Source organism: Dermacentor silvarum, chromosome 9, assembly GCF_013339745.2.
Source record: "Dermacentor silvarum isolate Dsil-2018 chromosome 9, BIME_Dsil_1.4, whole genome shotgun sequence".
In the NCBI taxonomy this organism is placed as follows: Eukaryota; Metazoa; Arthropoda; class Arachnida; order Ixodida; family Ixodidae; genus Dermacentor; species Dermacentor silvarum.
Window position 1 is genome coordinate 88,439,692 of NC_051162.1, and position 12,490 is coordinate 88,452,181.

Sequence of the window (12,490 nt, forward strand, 5' to 3'; positions counted from 1 at the left end):
AAGTTGTATTCTGGTAGCTAGAATGCCAAACACAGTCGTCGACCAATTTTTCAGATGCCTGGTTTTTCATACCAGCACAATTATTCGGACTTCCCTGTCGCATCATCACCCATGTACGCTGCAAGATGTGCCGCTCAATGTTTTTACATAATTCGCACGCATGCTACTGTGAACATGGTAGCCGCAAACAAGCTTGGCACCACGTCCACTTGATGCGAAACCGTAACATTCATTTCCGACTTTAAAAAAAAGTGGCTCTAATTAGACCTAGCGGCCTAGGCAGTAGAGCTGTGCCAAAAATTTGTCGGCGGTAGGCAAAGTTACCAGCAATGAGCCGTTGCAGGAGCTCATCGTCGATATGCTTCCAGTAGCCAACCAATTTTTAGGACCTCATGGGGACCGAAAAATAGTCCGAAAAATCCAACAGTCCGAAAAACCGTTCACCCAGAAATATAAAATGTATTAGGCCTACAGCAGCTTAAAAAAATGTCTAATAATGCCCTGCCTCATATCATGCTTGGATTTGCACGAGAGTGATGTCTCCGTATAGAGACTGACAAGAGCGTCGCCACGTTGGCGATCTACGTTGCCGGAGATCGCCATGGAGATCGAAGAAATGAGCCACACCACTTGGCTCTCACAAAGGCACAGGGCGTGGTGCCGATCACACAAATGCGAAGCCGCACAAATACACACAAAGATGCCACATCTCCGAGACACACCTGCTCTGTGGATACACCACATAGAAAATAGCAACCGAAACTTTAAAATATTTTAAGAATGGATTCCGCATTAAAGGGACACTAAAGAGAAACCGGAAGTTCAGCTTTAATGGTAGATTATCCTATCCTATCCGATCAGATATACCATTCTTACTGCGAACAGAGGTTTCATAAGCTAGAAAATAGCGAAAAACTTAAGGATAGGTGCTGACGCCCCTTCGAATTCCGCGCACTGCATGTTCGTGATGTCGAAGACCACAAACGCAGCCCGGCTGTGATTGGTCGAGTGATTTATCGCTGTTAATAAACGCAAAATGAAATATATCTTAAACGTACATAAACAGCATTTGCCAACTTTTTAAGCCGTTTCAAGCAAGGACGTACAAGTTTAGCGCAAAATTATGTAAGTAATAAGAAAAAATGGCGTGGCCCTACATGCGGTCGTGATAGTTTCATAGATTCGTTTTTGCTACATGCATCATCGCGCGTGCCTATTCCGCTCTACAGTGTTACAGTTTGCGTGGCTCGAAAAACTTTGACTTCGCGGTAAACAGCTAGAAAATGCCTCGTGTGTGTAGTGTTGAGGGCTGTATAAACGGCGCAAGGTGTTTGCTCAGGGGCAGCGGCAGTGTTGACCCAACTGTGTCCTTTCATGTGGTGCCGTGCGATGAGCCCCGGTGTTCGCAATGGCTCAGTGCTCTGCCAATGATAAAACGGCAAGAGAGCCAGAGAAATTGATGGTGTGAGCTCTGCATTTCTCGCCCTCGGATTAGGTATATAATCTTGCCGTCGGAAAGTATCTTGGCGTGCCCCAGAGGCCAGTCCTTTCTTGAGCAGCTGTCCCATCAATGTCACCTTCATCAAATCCCCTACTGATGCCTCGGCAGCAGCAAACTGGTGGCTCGGTGAGTGCTGAATGTCATTAAAAAAGACACGAAAAAACCATACCGAGTATGTGCGCAACTTTCTACGCTCATTCTGTCGGGAACGTCGTCGACTGGCGAACCGGCCGCCTCGCCTTCCGTCGATGGAAACGAGGCTTCGCTTCTGTTGGCGCGGCCGGCTGCTCACCGCCATGGTACGCAGAAACACCTACCGCGCAAGCACGGAGGATCATTTCGTGCTCCGTTTCACTGAAGTCGCTCAAATGCAGTCCTGCTTCCCTGGCGAGCTCTTCATTGCAAGGTTCAGCGTTAGCAACGGTATCCATCGCGGCCACAGAACACCTAAGCAAAAGTTGCAGCGAACGCAAACACAGCGGCCATGCAGCCTATGATGGAGCGAGCGCCTCGGCTGTTTACGCAAGCGGTGACGTATCAAGGCACCCTCTGATTCACTGACAGCAATGAAATGCGTGATGACACTGCTTCAGCGCCGAATCTGGGGTGACAGAAATTTAGGAAGAGATATTTAGTCTTTGTTTACAAATTTCTCCGCTAATAACTCATATTTTTACACCCAACAAAAACTGCATGCATTCCTGAAGGCCCCTCTTTTATTGCGATAGCAATTATATGGACACTTCAACCGAATTTCTGCCGTCGGCGTCGCCGTGAGGTTCTGTATACATTCCAAGGGCGATAAAACTGTCGCCACGCGCCGTATGCGCGAGTGAAAGCGCGCGGGGGACGCGCACTATCACTCGCGCGCGACGCTGTGCTGCTTCACCAAATGCTTATCTTGCAACCGGGCGCAAGGGGAACTGGCCACTCAATCTCCCACACGAAACCAAGAAAGCGGGAAGGCAGCGCGGGAGGGAGGGGGGGGGGGCAGCTCCTCGTCTGCACAACTCCTCTGCACTTTGCCCGGCGCTGGCGGTCGCCCGCACCGTCTCTTATCTCCACACGGTTCTGACCTTTATATGCGCTGTGCATTCGCCGCTCAGTTTCAGTTGAAGCGATTGACCGCGCGAACAATTCGCCCGCTGCGGCGGCTGCGCTTGCTGCCAGCGTTTTGACAGTCTGCGGTTATTCGGTGTGATCTATTCTTGTTTGCTTGTGCGTGCTGCCACCACGCTTGTTAATTCAGTTAGTCCAAATGTGTCCAAGTTTATGCAGCTGATAAAACTACTATCCCTACTCCGAATAGCTCTCTACTAATTTGCTATTGCAATTGATGCTTCGCCTTTCGGGCGAAACCGCGACATTTTTATTCCAGCTGAACTTCCTGTTTCTCTTTCGTGTCGCTTTAAGTGATTACAACGATAAAGCTGACCGAAAAAATAAAAAAAACAAAGTGCTGTTCCTGGAGCGTTTTTTCAGCCAAGGAAGAGTGGGTATGTTCTCCGAGATGGGAAGATGTGGCGCACTGCTCTCTACTGAAAGTGTGTGGCTCCCAATCTTGGAGGCTATAAAGTGGGCCACTGGAAGCCAAGCCAGCGGCAAATCTAAGAAGGCGGCCTCCAAGATTGGGTAGCATGGCTCGGAACGAGCGATTTAGTCAGGAAAATCGAATTTGGGGCCTAAATTCATCCGAAAAATTGGTTACAAAAATGCATTAGCTCTATGGGAACCCTGATGGTGCATTTATGAAGTCTGGAATATCCATCAAGTCCGCATTTTTTTAATCCAAAAAATCCATCATCTACTGTACACCCTCTGCCATTGAGTGTCAGCATACGCACAAGGTAGACAGACAGCTCTAGTACTAAGGGAGTTCTGGTCCACTTGCGGTCCCCTTTTGTCTCCAAAAGATCTGTCGGCAAAAAACTCAAGCAACTCAAATAGCACATTCTGGACGTGCCTGTGTGTTTGGCCAGCGGCTTGACTTGGTTGGACCACAGCCAGCACGCCAACATAGCTATAATCGTGTGTGACCACATCAACCGCAGTTGCGTAACTGCAATGGTGCAAATTGTGTGCATGTAATTTATTATTGAGAGAGAGGGAGATTGTCGTTGTAAAGAGGAACAGGAGCTATTCCTCTTTACAAACACAATCTCTCTCAATAATAAATTACATGCACACAATTTGCACCATTGCGATTACGCAACTGCAGTTGATGTGATTGCGATAGCAATTATATGGACACTCTAGGCAAATTTGTGCCATCGTCGTCGCCGTGAGGTTCCGTATAAAATCCACAGGCGATAAAATTGTCGCCACGTGCCTTATGCTGTATGTGCGAGTGAAAGCATGCGACAGTGAGCTGGCAATCGCAGCTCGCGCACACAAGGGCGGGAAGCAGGAAGGAAGCACAGTCTTCCTGTAGTGCACAACGCTCCAGGGGGACGGTAGGGAGGTGGAGGGGCCACGCTTTACTGCGGCCACACACTCCCACCCAGCCGGAAGGCTTCTGGGGGAGGTTGAAGGACGTTGCCGAAAGCGCCCGTGAGCGTGACGGTATCTTGAAAGCCATCTGTGGCCGGGACGGAGTCCGCCCTCCCTGTGTTTTCGCGACTAAGATCGCGTTGATGCGAGCGCCGGCACAAAGCTCAATTCGCTCGCTGCTGCTGCTGCGCTGACTCACTCCAGCGTCTTGGCAACAAGTTTCCGCGGTCATCGAGTGAGATGCATTCATGTTTGCTTGTTAATTTAGTTAGTATGCCTGCGTTTACAAGTTTATGCGGCCAATAAAGCTACTATTCTTATTTTGTACAGCTGTCCACTAACTTGCTATCGCAATCGATGCTTCACCTTTCGGGCGAAACTGACTTTTTTTGTTCTAGCACCACATATTGGCATTGCAAGCTGGTAACATGCCACCAAACTCTGCAGGATACCTTTTAGTAACCCATCAAAGGCGATTGTGTTTCTTCCCATAGATCTGATTATGAATTACTTTTGCTGATGACAGAGTGTATGCTATAACACAGTGGTTCTGAGCCATGAATGTGTCGGGGACCCCTTGTGGGCCAGTGGAAGTGATGGGGAACCCCCCTTGCACTGACGGGGTGGCGGGTTGGTCAAAGGATTATTTTATTTTTGACGAACAAAACTGGCAATGAACACTGTGACTTGCTTAATTTTTTTATTATCTCATGCAGATTGCTGCCACGATTCTGGGAGTAGGTATCAGAACTGGAATGTGTCAAGGCTGAACTGGCCTCCAAAAACGCGCAATGTTTTTTCTTTATTTTATGGGGTGTGCGAATATCAAAATTGTCGAATACGAATTGCAATGTTGGAACACTGCAATTACATTGTCACTGTTACAAAACTAGACTAGTGAGCCATTATACTAAAAGTTTGTGCATTTGGCTCATGTTAATTTGCAAAAATGAATAATTCCCACGAGCTGTCCTTGCCAACCTGTGCCTTACTATACCGGATCAAACGCCCATAAATTGGGAGGTATTTGTCCCTGTGCCAGTCATCACTCGTCGCACTTCCTGTCAAGCAATAGGCTCAGAATTTGGGGTTGCGCTGCAATAAATTAAAAAGATTCAAGCAGAAACTCCTCCGGGAGTTGTCTAAGTACGCGTAAGCATTGTGCCACTTGCTCATCTCCATGCAGCCCGGTGTCGTTATCAGTGTTACCACACTTGATCCGGCCAGTAAAAACAGTGACACAGCGGACTGAGGCACAAGGTGCACTGATAACGCAAGCAAAGTACTGCAGGTGGCGGCACCATGTGTGCTGACAACGTTCTGATCATCACAAGCCGTTATTGTTCTTTACCTCCTTGTCCATCTGTGTCCAACCATTAGGGACCGTGATGAAAGGGCTCCGGCGGCGGACCGATCAAACGTACGCTGGCACGGCCGCGCGGACCGTACCATGAAAGCAATCTGCGAAGCAGACAGAGAGCGCCGACTACTGATAACTCCGCGCGCTGTTTTCACCACTTTGTTTGCGTTGAAGCACCAGGTGGCACGAAAGTATAGCCGCTCACTGCTGCGGGCTCCATTTTTGAAAGCGATCGTCTTATGGGAGGGACGGACGGACAGAAGGACTGATAGACGCACGAGCAATTTTCTCGTTGAGTAAGCATATAAATCCTTACGCATATTAAAAAAATGTGCACCCTCGCTGTCCGCAATCCCGTGCCCTTGCTACTGAGAAGCTGGCTTTCCCGCAAAGTTTGACGTTTAGTAGCTAAGTGTGCTTTACAGGCAAAATTTCGCCAGCCCCCCAGCACGGAATTATTACAAAATTCCGCACAATATCACCCGTATTTCTTCCCGGACAACCCGCAATATATTCGATGCATATTCGTATCCAACTGAATATTCGAACATTTTCTAATATCTATTTTTGAATAGACTTCAAATATAAAAAAATTAAAATATAATATTCGATAATATTTAAACTTTCGAATATCTGCACACTCCGATATTGCGGGCGTGGGTTTCGTGGACCCCCAGAAATGGCTTCGTGGACCCCAATTTGAGAACCACTGCTATAATAAATATCGGTTATAACAAAGGTACTTTCATGCCGGATGTGGCTTCATAATATGAAGGGTTCATTATATTTACAGTACTGCCACTTCCGAATGAGAACATCACAAGTGATAAATATCCTTCAATCACAATAAACTTATTATACCCCCACTATTTTCTACATTACCAACACCTCCTTCATCCATACTACATATCCCATTGCATCAACTATCATCCCAAAATAGCTGTCCGGTCATGCAACACCAAAACATTTTCATTTGTTTTTGACCTGTACATCATAACTGTGGAACAGACTTACTGCCCACTTTGCCTCTATTAATGATAACCGCAAGTTTTGTGTGGGCAGCTGATTTTTCAGACATACCCAGTAATTCAGACGCCTCCGCCATGTACCCCATAAAGCCGCAACTGCAGCTCCGAAGCGGCATTCACTGAAGCCCTTTGGATTATATCACAGCCTCGAAGCAATGCTCTCACACACCAAATGGTGCACTCTACAATGCTAGGCCTAGCGTTGTAGTGCATTTAGTGTTGTGCATATTCGAATAGTAGTTTCGAATATTAAGCTATTCGATATTCGCTTCGAGAGCAGTTGTAATATTCGTGCTTTTCAATGTGTCGGCAAACGGTCGCGAGTTTGTTTACTGTCTAATAATAGTAGCCACCACCGCGGCAACGCTAGGCCTAGCTACTTCGACATTCGCTACCAAGTTTCTTGCTGTTTGGTGCCGTGTTTTTTAATTGAAAGAGCTCGCTGCTGTTGGCAATCTAAAATAGCGCTGACTTCGCCTTTGTGATCCTCGCAAATGGCTTTGAAGCTCAGAAAGCACGGCGCGTTGTGTAATGTCAGTTCCCTAAAGTCAGCTTTGCCTCAATACAGTAGCGTTACGTGGTGAAGTATACCAAGAGTGGGAAGGGGCAATTGTCACTGAACACGGTATGTATTCACCCGCCGTTTCCTATCTCAGTATGAGCACCAATACGCCTAATAAGTGTACTGGCAGGTCTTTAAAGCTATTTCGGACGTGCCTGTGGCGATTTGAGCCCTTGGGAGCAGTAAAAGGCATGCATTTATGTTTTCGGACTGCCCGATTTTTCGGACGTTTTCGCGGCTCCTAGGGAGTCCAAAAAATTGGACGTTAACTATATTAATTGTAGTAATTTCATCAACTCTGTTTAACAATGGGCAAAAGAAATCGAGCTACGAGCTCTAGAAATGCAGGTATACGCAGGTGTCACCTTTGCCCATGGAGGAAGGAAAAAAATCTTGGCACCCTGGTTGCCAGCACTCTTTTTTCTCACCACGCCGCGTCCGACACTAAGTTAGAAAAAACAGTTTCGGACCTTTAAAAATTTCTCATAACCTTCATAATTGCTCAGAAACTTATTTGCGAGAAAACTTATAAAGACCGTTTCAAAACATTTAAACTGTAATAATCCGAGAAAGCGATGAGTAAATGACATCAACATTTTCAAATGTATTCCGATAAACAAGTCATACTTGAATTATTTGTGGTCTCATTCTCACAAATTAGTCCACTTGATCATTGCACGTATCCAATAATTATCTTGCATGCCACTTTGTGGACAAGATTTTCGAACAGCAACTATTCGACATTCGATTAGAAAATATTCGGCCAAAATCACTATTCGCTTCGGATTCACTTCGAACTCAAAATTCACTCTTCGCACAACCCTAATTGCATTGAACTAACCGAAATACCAACTTAACCGGAGTTGAATTATCGGAAGAGTACTGTAGCATAAAGGCCACAGGTCTGCTATTGGCATGCTCTCGGACACATGGAAGGCAGTGACAAGACTTGCTTCGCAACTGCTTTCGCCATGTGGGCTTCAAAACTGGTATTAAGACAGCTATCTCATTCAAAGATAACGACAGCATGACCGATCAGTCCCCTTACATGAACGTTGTCATCGACAGTCTGAATGTCTCTAGTGTTGCGATTCCTACTGAGATAACACTTGAACAACTCGCTGATGCTTAACTTCTGTGCAGAATTAGGCAACAATAAAATTGTATATCAAGTTAATCCTCACGACTCCGAAACTGAAAATGAGCTAGCGCCGGTGCATATGATGAGCCCTGAATCGACACAAGCATTGATGAAGCTGCCATCAGTGTACAGGGATGAAACGACTCTAGCCAAAACGCAAACACAGATTATCATTTGAAAGCAGAACATTGCACAAAAGCAAATCGGATTGTTCAAGCCGAGGCGGTAAAAGGCAGCATTCTGACTGCCGTTGAAAACCCCAATCGAAGGTAGCGCCGACTATTTTGACAGCCCCCACTGCCAGCATTTCTTTTCATTTTTTATCAACGGCTTTTTTCAGAGCCATAAACGATGCCTTGGCAGAGTTGTGGTGGTCTGCTACTCCGTCCTTGAATTGAATTCTGGGGTTTTACACGCCAAAACGACGATTTGATTATATGAGGCACGCCGTAGTGGGGGACTCCGGATTAATTTTGACCACCAGGGGATCTTTAATGTGCCCCCAATGCATGGGACACGGGCATTTTCGCATTTCGCCCCCACCGAAATGCGGCCGCCGCAGCCGGGATTTGATCCCACGACCTCGTGCTTAGCAGCACAACAACATAGCCATTAAGCCACCGCGGCACCCGCCGCAGTGGCTTAAATACTTATACCGGATTCGGTAAATACTTATTTATAAAATGCTGCGTCTAGCATTCATTATTATATTTTCAGGCTGCCCAATCTTTCAGAAGTTTTCGGAGCCCATAGGTTGTCTGAGAAATCAGATGTTCACTGTAATTAAAAAGCAGCATGGGAACGTGCAGTTTTAAAAAGCTAAACTTTGTTTCTGCATGCAAAGCCAGTGAAGCACCAGATTTTGTAGTGATTGAGACAATTCACTGTGCCTTCCCTTGACTTACCGATGAAGCATTTCAGCAAGGTTTATCTCGTGGGTGGAGTGCGATGCCGCACCGCCTTCCAGCAGCTTCTTGCGTAGCGAGCTCAACTGGTTGTGGAACACGTGCTGGAAGTGGTTCACCCGTTCCTCAAAGTTCTCCCCTTTAGTATCACCCTACAAAAAAAAGAAGGAAGAAATCTCACACAAACAAGTAAAGCAATCAATCAATCAATCAATCATTTTTCTTTATTTAGAAAATACATTTGTAGTAAACAGCCTTCAATTGATGCGCCTCAGCACACTGTGCTTATTAACCAACGAGGCAATAGATGAAACATCTAAATATATATGCCGAAAGTTGATAACACAGCGGTAATGTACCAAGACCGGCTACAGATTATTTTTACAAGCTCGATACTGTTCTCTGCTAGAAATTTAAAAAGTAAATGACATTTCAGGTGCAGATTTCAGCACCTTAGGTAAACGAATTTATATGCAGAAATGAATTGTGTTTTTGAGGAAGAAAAAAAGGGGGCATTTGTTGTCAAGGTACAGTCAACATCCGATTTTTTCCCAGGGGCTGCGAAAACGTCTGAGAAATCAGGCAGTAGGAAAAAATGATGATGAAAAAAATAAATGCATGACTTTTAACCCCTAAGAGCTCAAACCGCTACAGGCACGTCCAAAATAGCTCTGAAGGCCTGCCACTACACTTGTGCATATCGATGCTCGTAATGCAACAGGAGATGGTGGGTAGACGCATGCATAATCAAGGAATACATACTCTCTCCCATGACAGTTGCCCTTTTCTACTCCTGGTATGCTTCACCGCAATACATCGCACAAGCTTCACCGCGCAACACCATTACATTGCGGCGAAGCTGACTTTTAGGAACCGGCATTATGCAACGCGTCGTGCTTTCTGAGCGTCGAAGCCGTCGGCGGGGATTAGAAAGACGGTGCCGACGTCATTACTGATAGCGGCGAATTTTTTAAATGAAAAACACGGCAGCAAACAGCGGGAAGCTTGGTAGCGAACGTCAAAGCAGCTAGGCTTCGCGTTGCCGTGGCGATGGCTAGGGCTGCCAGAGAATCGGCGTGCGCAGTGCCGGTTCGAGATAAGTGAAATAATTAAAATAGTGGCGATAGTGGCTTCGATTAATGCCGTTTCGGACCTGCAGTCATGGCAACAAGTCTGGAAAATCGGACTGCGGAGGGTTCTTGCATCCGAAACTTCAAACATTATTAACTTAGCTCTATGGGACATGTGGCGGTGCCGTAAGGACGTCCACATTATCGGGCATGTCCAAAATATTGGTAGAACTGATTTTCATGTAGAACTGATTTGCCACATAGCAGTGAGCGACGTTGGCGACTTTCCGTTGATCGTCTTCTTGCCAAGCTGTTTCCTACTTTAGAAACATGACTTGCCATAATCAGTTCCTATGTGCTCATTGTTGATCATTTATCTGCCAACTCAGGCATGCAAATGCAAAAGTGGGCCCTACAATAAGGGTGCCAGACTGACCAGCATGAAGGAGCTAAACTGAAGGCACTGCTGCAAAGTGTCATGGATGAGCTGGAAGACATCGTTGTTGGTCAGCATGCACAAGTCGACAAACGACGCTGTCAGGTCCGTGTGCAGCTCAAGCACTTCATCTATCGTCTGGACCTGGGGGGGGAGGCAAAGTAGAAGATAGTGAGATAAACTCCAATGTGGCCAAAGCGTCACTATTACTGATAAGAGAGCTTTTGTTGGAAATAAAATGATCTAAGCATAAGACATGTTCTATGCTGCTGCTGTAAAAATACACTGACACAGTATGACCTGTGATGCAATGTGCAGGGGTGACTCTGCCCAAAGTCATTTCGGAGCAATTTTTGGAACAAGTAAAACTGTGTTTTGGAGCAGATAAAGTCTCATTTTAAAGCAGTTTGGAGCAGGCCAATCTGAATTTTGGTGGAATAATGGAATATGGCAGCACACTCTGAAATCGTGAGAAACTCAGAATAAACCAACACGAAGCACGTAGTGAAAGTGCGCTTTATAGCTATAGCGTACTAGAATATGGAAGAGTGGGTCGAGCGGCGGTTGAGCGGCGACCGGCTTTGGTATTCCTGTAAAGCCGAAAACATCGGTGGCACTACGCTCGAACTATATATATTCCTGCACCGACGCTCATGATGGTAGCGGTAAACATTCTGAAATTATACGGTCTAATCGACGCAGCAACATAATTTTTGGGTCACTATATGTCAGCGCCGAGCCACCAAGCCGCAATCAACCCTGGTCTCGTATAACGTAAACCTGTTCTAATCTGTTTATATTGTGATAGCAATTATATTGTTTATATTGTGATAGCACACTCCAGGTGTGTGTTTCTGCCGTCGTCGTGATGTTCTGTATAAAGTCCAGAGGTGATAACATCGTCGGCGCACGCCGTATGCTGTACGTGCTAGTGAAAATGTGTGACGGTGAGCCGACAATGGCGGCTCGATATCGCTGCTGCAAGGGTTGAAAGCAGGGAGGAAGCATGCCGTCTCCCATCGCGCGCAAGACACCGGGTGGAGGGGCAGGAGGTGGGGGGTTCTACTCCGGCGACTGCTGCGTAAGGCACGGCTGCGAGAGCCCTATCTTGAAAGCGATCTGCGATTTGGACAGAATGTGAGTGCTGATAGCTTCGTGTGCGCTGTGTTTTCGCCGCTTAGTTCACATTGAAGCGAGAGGCAGCACGAAGGCCAATTCACTCGCTGCTGCAGCCGCGCTTTCTCACTCCAGCGTTCTGACAGCGACCTTCCGCGGTCATCGAGTATGATGTGTTCATGTTTGCTAGTGCGCGTGACACCATGCTTGTTAATTTAGTTAGTAAGTGAATGTTTACAAGTTTACACGGACGATAAAACTACTACCCTTACTTCGTATAGCTGTCTACTATTTTGCTATTACAATAGATGCTTCGCTTTTGAAACAGCGACTTTTTATTCCAAGTCTGCCATTAGCCCTTTGTGATAGGTCCAAATGGCTCAGGCCGAGCCCCTATGGGCATAAAAATAGACTGGAATAGTTTTACGTTATACCGGCCCTGGCAGCAGAGACTCCTTCCCGCCGCAGCCTACTCCTTCCTAATACCTAGTTCACTTGCAGTGCCCTCAGCCTACTTTTTGTTATCTTGCACCTCCGCTAGGGACCACAGCACAGCTCAGCGGACTCAAGCGTATTCTAGTACACTCTAAGTACAGCCAGCCTGGCCATTCCAACAGCAGCGGCTACAGCTGGGAGTGGCCCCGCATGTTCCGGCCACTTGCCGGAAGTGCCGAAACGTTCAGTGTTATAAGCGCGAGAAGTACGAGAAACTGCGGGAGGCGCCTTTACGAGGTGTGCAAATGTGACCGGCTGCACTCTTTTTCGGAAAACGAATCCGCCCGCTATTCACGTCCAATGCCAGAGCACACACGCCAAAGTCCTTCTGGTGCACTGTGGCACAATTTCGGTCAATTTTCTGTCTTTGGCGCAGTTCGGCGCAG

The 12,490-nt window shown here is 46.7% G+C and overlaps 1 protein-coding gene across 2 annotated transcripts in view; it reads right to left on the bottom strand.

The window, feature by feature from the left end:
* LOC119465369 (gamma-tubulin complex component 2) overlaps positions 1 to 12,490 on the bottom strand; it is a 70,923-nt gene that overhangs the window by 4,061 nt on the left and 54,372 nt on the right. The window contains exons 21-23 of one of the 2 annotated variants that reach the window (XM_049656418.1): positions 10,494 to 10,637; positions 8,988 to 9,139; positions 5,343 to 5,452 (exon numbers count right to left, since the gene is read on the bottom strand). In XM_049656418.1, the coding sequence (XP_049512375.1) occupies positions 5,368 to 5,452; positions 8,988 to 9,139; positions 10,494 to 10,637 (381 nt within the window). In that variant the 3' untranslated portion in view covers positions 5,343 to 5,367. The remainder of the gene's footprint in view (positions 1 to 5,342; positions 5,453 to 8,987; positions 9,140 to 10,493; positions 10,638 to 12,490) is intronic. The other variant, XM_037726156.2, reaches the window with a different exon arrangement.